This window comes from Lathamus discolor, chromosome 14 (assembly GCF_037157495.1).
Source record: "Lathamus discolor isolate bLatDis1 chromosome 14, bLatDis1.hap1, whole genome shotgun sequence".
Lineage (NCBI taxonomy): Eukaryota > Metazoa > Chordata > Aves > Psittaciformes > Psittacidae > Lathamus > Lathamus discolor.
The window spans coordinates 9,839,586-9,847,014 of NC_088897.1; the positions used below are offsets into that span (position 1 = coordinate 9,839,586).

Here is a 7,429-nt window from a genome sequence, read left to right on the forward strand (position 1 = left end):
TGGGTGAACCCCAACTCCTCATCCTGCCCCAGCTACCCCTCTGCCACTAGGAAAGGCTGTTAAAGCTCTGCTTCTTCTGCTTGCCATTTTACCTGTTGTTGATGTGGAGAAAGCTCTTGGAAAGAAGGGGTTAGCCAGCCTGCTTGCTGCTAGAAAGCAGACCTCTGTAGGGCTTTACAAATATCAATACTTCAAAGCTGTCGGCCACAGATCTGTTTTAAAGCTCAATAATACTGTCTGAATTGCCCTGTTTGGTTTAACTGACCCTGCTATGAAAGCCCTTGGCTCAAGAATGAGCCTGCAGCAGCTTCAAAGGTGACTCCACCTTTCCCCTGTAACGTAGGGTTACACTTTCTAACTAGATACTGGAGCTTCACAAGAAGGACCCAGCCTGCTGCCTGAAGGGGCACAGTGCCCACCTCTGCAGATCCGTTGGTTCTGAGCCACACCAGCAGGTTTTCAGCTTTGTCAGCCCTTGTTCCCCTAGACTTCTGCTTGCAGCCTCAGTTGTAGCTCTCCGGCCATGGTTAGTGCTCTCCTTGCACACTGCTCACAGGAGACGATATGAAGTAATAGATCAGCTCTATGTAAGATTCTTGATACTGCAGAATTTGTCAAGTCTTTGCTGTTGAAGCAAACGGCACGTTTGAAAGTGGGACAGTTAAATCCACTGCAGCTCAGATTGCGCCCTTTCCGTGAATAACTTACTAATTGCTTTTTGTTTATTAACAGAGATTGAGATAAATATGCTGGATGAGCAGCTGATCAAGTTTCTGGCCTTGCAGAGAATACATCAGCTTTTTCCTTCCAAAGCTCAGTCTCTAGCGAGCAGTGTCAGTTCCCATCAGCAATCTCCTGTAGGAAACCACATTGAAGGTAAGAGCAGCCCTAGAATAGTTGGTTGATGTTGAGCCATAGCCTTTTGGCACTCCCTTGCTTATCCATTGAAGGAGCTCTTCTCTCGTCTTCTGGTATCTGTCTGATGCTGCCTTTCATGTTTCTTTCCTCTCATCCCCCAACTCTGGATATCCACCGGCCAGAAACTCCTTCAGGTCCCTCTGTTTAATTATTTACAGACTATGGCAATGGAAATACCTTCAGTAACTCCTGATTTTCTGCTGGAAATCTTTAGTGAAGTTGTGTTTTCTTCATCTTACAATAAGCAATGGGAAGGTTCAGCTGCTTGCTTTTTTGTCCTCACCTTTGATATGGGCAAGAGAAATACGTGAATTCCTGCTCCCTCTTTCTGGAGAAGTTGCTTGCGAGACAAACACAAACAGGAGGATCTGAGGCACAGAATATATGTGCTGTCATTGCTGTGCAGGATAATATTGCTGTTGAGCTTGAAACACTAAATGCAACTAATGAAAATAGTGGAAAACAACTTGCTCCTCTGCTGGAAATCTCCAGATTCCCAAGTTCAGCAGTGGCTTTGTTTATGGGCACTGGTATCAGCATGCTAACACCTAAAGCTGCAGGGTGAACTGGCTTCTATTCCCAGTCAGTTTAATCCGTTTCCAAGCACTAACTGGACAGCCTTGTTGTGGAAGCTGTTGCCTGCTCCCTCTCTGCTAGGCCTGGGGGTAAATATCCAAGATAAGATCTTTGGAAGTCTGCTACCAGTCAGTCACCTCTGAAACTCTGTGCTTGCCTGCTCTGCTGCTGTAGCATCACAGCATTCTCTAAATGCTTTGTCAGTCTTCTTTTGAACGCTGTTGTAGGACAGCAGCTGTGCTATGAGCTGTGTTCCAGTGCTGCTCCTAACAGATGAGGTCTGGAAATTCTTCAGCAGTCTTAACCCATCACCCTTTTGGGGCAGGAATGCTTAGAATTGCTGATGAAATGTTTGATACAAGGCCTTTAGTGAGCCCCGTTGAGCCAGCAGAGCCAGACAGCTCAAAGGACTTGTGCAGGGCAAAGGTGGGGATCTGCACACTGCAGCTTCATTGGGTGCTGCTTGTCCAGTGATGCCACTCAATGTGGCCAGTGTCCTTGATGTAGGTGGCTCTGGAAACAATCATAACCCTCGTGTTCTGTTCTTTGATTTCACACTCCTGGTGTAAAGCTGCCGTGCACATGTGGTGTCAGGAGAGGCCTAAACTCTGTGGGTTTTTTGCTGTCAAAGTGACACTTAAGGCTCAGCTCTTTGATTATCCAAAGTGGAAGAGATTGAGAAAGAAACAAGTGGTAGGAAGCTGGTGCCTTCCTCACTGTGGCTCCATTGTGCATGCTCGGTATTAACATTCCCCTGCCGCATGGCTTGTGTGGGTGATGGGAGAGAGCAGTTTTCTCTGATGACTGGCAAAAAGATGTTTAATGCACAAACATTCCTAGAGGGTTGGGACCTGAGGTTTAGGACAAAGCTGACTGCATCCTCTTTAGGATCTGTGCTTTTTGGAGAGTCTAGCACTGGGGACCGGAGTCAAGCAGCCTTTGTGGCTGATAACATTGTTCAAGTGATTTCTTCTTATCTTGCAGCGCAAAGGAAGGAAGTGCAAGCCCGGGCAGTGTTCTATCCCCTCATGGGCTTGGGGGGTGCAGTCAACATGTGCTATCGAACCCTCTACATTGGGACAGGTGAGTAGCTTTTCCCTGGCCTGACCTTGCAGAATCAGGGTGGTTCTCCCTGACCTCTCCCTAAGTGTTTGCCAAGTGGGTGTAGAAGGAAACAGACCCATTCTGGACACTGGTGTGCTGGTGCTGGGATTCTTTGTTACCAGGAAACACGGAAATATTCCCATCCACTTTAATGTTCATGGGGTTGCACCTTTGTAACCTGGCTGGTATCAGAGGGTGGCTCTCCTGGAGGTGTAATACCTGACTGATAGAGAGAAGAGCTTGTGGTTTGCTTGCAGGTTTCGTGTGTTTGCCTCCATTCTTGCAGTGCTCTGGATGGACCCAAGAGCTGAAATGCTCTTCAACCTCCCTGGAGCTGCTAGCCTTCCCTTCCCCCACTGAAACTTTGTTCTGTGGCTTATCGAGGCATTATTCATGCAGTCCTGGGAGCTCAGACAAAGGCAGTTGCTCCCCTGTTGTTTTGCTAATTGAAGTTTAATTCTGCCTGTTGTTCTCTGCTGCCTGACAGTTTTTTCTGCCTCTGGAATGAACTGAGCCTGTTTTGTCTTTCCCATTGACCAGGAGCTGATATGGATGTGTGCCTTACAAGCTATGGTCACTGTAACTATGTGTCTGGCAAACATGCCTGCATATTCTACGATGAGGTGAGTGCTTGAGCGTTGGTTGGTTTGGGGGTTTATTATTTGGCTTGCACAGCAGTGGGAGAGCTGGAGATGCAGGCAGCAGGTTGCCTTTGTGTGGGGCTCCTTTGTGGACTACAAAGTAAGGAGCCAGGGCTGTGAATGGTTTCACTCCAGCGAAGGCTGCGTCAGCGTTTTCTGTCAAACCCTTTTCTGAAGCCCAGAGCTCTGCCAGCGTGATTCCTCTGAGCTAACTGCTTGTGGACAAAGCCTGACCACTAGTAAGCACTGTCACTGCTTGGTGTCCAGGGAAAGAAAAAGTCACAGAAATGGTTTGATGCTTTTTGATCCAGCTGCGTGTCGACATCAGACCTCAGCTGCAACAAGGCAGGGAACTGCTCCCAGCCTCTGCTTTCAGGTGTGGCAGTGCTGCTGAGCGATCATGCCATCTGCAGTACTCGGTAAATTCTTTATTAAACTGGATTTCAGTTAACCTCTCAGCAGAAACAGAGGTTTACAGTTGCTCCTTAACTACAGGCCTGAGATTAGTTTGTTCTTGAAGTAAACAGGCTGGTGGGGCTGCCAATAAAAACGCTGCAGGAGATGTCTCTTAGCATGGAAACAGTCTTTGAAGCTACATAGAGTCTTTTATATCGCCATTAGTCGAACAGTTACTGAGCAGCATCCAGGATTAACCCACAGCCAGCTTTGGCCATTCCTCCAGTGCACTGCAAGTTACAGAACACACTCGGTAATGGGATCCAGACCTTAAATCTGTGTTGAAGCATCTCCTCACAGTGGTCAATCCTAAATCAGGCTCTAGACACTGAACTTCTTCCGTACTCCAGCAGGCCTCCTATGGCTGTGGTTGCTCTAGAAGGAGAATTTCCCCTTCCTTAGCTCTGTTTGCTGTTTCTGCTTCTGCCCATTGGCAGCTCATGCTTGCCCTTGGTCTCTGCAGCTTAACAGGTTACTTGAAAACTCGCTCTTCTGTGCACGGGGAGCTTTTGTAACTTATTCAAGCTCTGTAGCCCCTGGGGGACAAGGTTTTCAGCCCTCATACGATTCCTGTGAGCTAACCTGAAACCTCCTCCGCTCTGTCAACATCCTCTGCAAAGCTCAGTTGAGCGTGACGCTGCTGGTGTAATGCTGCGTGTCAGGGTAATGTCTCCTGGCATTTCAGACTGCCTCTGTCTTGCAGCTGCTGCAGCACGCTGCCATCCCTCTTGCCATCTTGTGTCTGCTTTCCAAAGTGCATCTCCTCCCTGCTTAGGCACAGGTCTCAGGCCAAGCTTGCATTTAGTGTGCCTGTTAAAATGGTGCGCTCGCTTTGGGAGAGCCGGCTTGCATCCCTGCTTCCCAAAGATCCAATGGTCCAAGTGCACTTCTCTTCAAAGCTGCTCTGGCTTTGCCTCCCTATGGAGATGCAGCTCTTGCTGGAAAGCTGTTCTGCCTGCATGAGCCGTTCACGAGGGTCAGGTTGGTGGTCTGTGAAGCTGGAGGGTATTTTAACTGCTCTTATTTAACCACCACCAGCAGGAGGGAGAGAGGGGCTGTGTTTCAGTGCTCCGAAAGGGTACGCAGGCAGACGCCTTTCTGACTTGATGTCTTCATTCCTACTTCCTCCCTTTTTCTTCTTTTCAGAATACGAAACATTACGAGCTGTTGAACTACAGTGAGCATGGGACGACCGTGGACAACGTCCTGTATTCGTGTGACTTCTCGGAGAAGATGACTCCCACTCCTCCCAGCAGTATTGTTGCCAAAGTGCAGAGTGTGATAAGTGAGTGTTGAGACAACACCAGCCCCATGTACCATCACAGGGAGCTGTTAGAAGGGGATGGGAGCAGGTATAGATTGATTCCTTGTTGGTGGCCCTTGTTCTGCAGCAGCTGGTGCACCGCTTGCAAGAGTCATGGAGTGGTTTGGGTTGAAGGGACCTTAAAGCTCCTCCAGCTCCAACCCCTGCCACAGGCAGGGACCCCTTCCACTGGAGCAGCTTGCTCCAAGCCCCTGTGTCCAACCTGGCCTTGAGCACTGCCAGGGATGGGGCAGCCACAGCTGCTCTGGGAAGGGGAAGCCTCTCCGTTGGCTTTCAGCCTGGCTTGCACAAGACCTTCCCCTGCAGCCTGGGTAGTGCCCAGCACTCTGCTCTAAACCCTGCTCCTGCCTCCAGTGGCAGAGTTAAACCACGCTGAGGTCCCTGCCTGCCATCAGCTCTGCTTCGGAGCTGGACCAGCGGCTTTCCCCACACGTCTTCCCCTTCCAGGCTGTGAGTAAGCGATCTGGGCTGTCCTATGGGCATCCCATCCCCACATGGCCTACTCCTGCTCTCCACTTTATCAGCTCCCTCTTGTGTTGGCTGTCAAAGTAGATGTGTAAATGCCTTCACCTCTCTGGGCTGTGGGGAGATTCCCGTTTCCCTTTACCAACCATTCCCTACAGAGGACTGAAACACCTCATTGCTGGAGGACCTTACCCAAGGCACCTCAGCAGTAGGCCTGTTGATGAAAACAAGCTGCCACAACCCACCCAAACTTCCCACGTTCTCGCTTTCCTTTTCCAGAGCGACATAAAAGCAGAAAGCAAGAAGAGGAGCCGCATGAAGAAACCGCTGTGATGAGTTCCCAGGCACAAGGACAGCATAGGAAACCCTGTAACTGCAAAGCCAGCAGCTCCAGCTTAATAGGGGGCAGCGGGGCTGGCTGGGAGGGGACAGCACTGCTCCACCACGGCAGTTACATCAAGCTGGGCTGCCTGCAGTTTGTTTTCAGCATCACTGAATTTGCGACCAAACAGCCCAAGGGGGACACTGCCTTAGTACAAGACATGGACTTGGAGGAGAAGCTTTCTCTGAAACCCCACCAGGTGCCCGTGCTGCGGTCCAACTCCGTTCCCTAGGAATTTATTTTTTTTTTAGGAAGAGACCTTTTGGAGTAAAGGAAAAATACAAACACCTTCAGACTTGTCGCAATGCAAAAACTGTACAAAACCGAGGTGGGATTCTGTGTGTCGGCCCAGAGACTGTTCACACGCCGTTTGCATGAAATGAAGAACGTTTAACTTTTTTTTAATTTTAATTTCTTTTTTCTTTTTTTTTTTTTTTTTTGTTTTCATTTTTTGCTCAAGTTTTAGGGGCATTTGCACATATATTTGTACTATACATTTCATTTTAAAAAGGAAAACTGCAGCGAGAGCAGGACGTGTCAGAGCGAGGGGCGACCGCTGTCTGACTCGAGGACTCTCCCTGACAGATAGTTCCCATGCAGTTGTAAAATAATCAGAAACTTGTTCTATTTTGTGCCAGTGACAATAGTTTTATATTAAAAGAAAAAAGAGAAATACAGTTTTCATACAGCAAATCTATACAATATCATTGTTTTATTTAATGTAAAGAAGCGCTCTTCTTCTTCCCACAGTTATTTTCTTTCTCCCATCCCTCCCTGCTATGGTTGCACTACAAGTAGCTACTGTGTATTATGGGCAGTGAGAAATGAGTTCTTTTCCTGGTGTCCATCCTAATTTTTCTTTCAGACAAAGGAAAAGCGTTGGGATTCTGTGTAAATACATCAGTGATGGCATTTTTTTCAATGTTTTAAAGCTGTGTACAGTGCTACATGTGGTATGACGTTCCTCAAATTGTCTATTGTAGCAGCTCGTTTGTCGTAACCTGTCTGTCTCCTTTTTTGTTTCTATGCCACCTCCCCGCAGAACAGCTTAGTTCCACTGTACATAGTAATTGTAACGTTTTAGACTTTACAGAAAACTTTCCTGTATTCTGTATATAAAAACAAAATACTTCACATTCTGTTTTCTTGACTGTCTTGTCTTTAACTCTTGTCCCCACGACATGGAGCTTTCTGAGCGCGGAAGAGCTGCGGGGAGGATGGAGGAAGGGGAAAGTCGTGGTGGTCCAGGAGGGATGGAGGGTGATAGGATGGTTTTGAAGGGCACCGGCTTGTTCCAGTCCAGCCTGGTACTGGATGTTTACAGGGAATGGGGTGTGAGAGCAGGAGAATCATAGACTTCCAGACTGGTTTGGGTTGGAAAGGACTTTAAAGCTCATCCCTGCAGTGAATAGGGACATCCTCAACCAGGTCAGGATTAAACCACATCCAGCCTGGCCTCGAATGGTGCCAGGGATGATGCATCCACCGCCTCTGCGGGCAGCCTGTGCCAGTGTGTTACCACCCTCATGGCAGAGAGCTTTAAACTCGGAAGAGGGCGGATCT

The 7,429-nt window shown here is 48.4% G+C and overlaps 1 protein-coding gene across 2 annotated transcripts in view; it reads left to right on the forward strand.

The window, feature by feature from the left end:
- PHF12 (PHD finger protein 12) overlaps positions 1–7,002 on the forward strand; it is a 32,445-nt gene extending 25,443 nt beyond the window's left edge. Inside the window, exons 11-15 of one of the 2 annotated variants that reach the window (XM_065694408.1) lie at positions 733–876; positions 2,479–2,577; positions 3,139–3,221; positions 4,842–4,980; positions 5,764–7,002. In XM_065694408.1, the coding sequence (XP_065550480.1) occupies positions 733–876; positions 2,479–2,577; positions 3,139–3,221; positions 4,842–4,980; positions 5,764–6,098 (800 nt within the window). In that variant the 3' untranslated portion in view covers positions 6,099–7,002. The remainder of the gene's footprint in view (positions 1–732; positions 877–2,478; positions 2,578–3,138; positions 3,222–4,841; positions 4,981–5,763) is intronic. The other variant, XM_065694409.1, reaches the window with a different exon arrangement.
- The last annotated feature ends 427 nt before the right edge of the window (positions 7,003–7,429 follow it).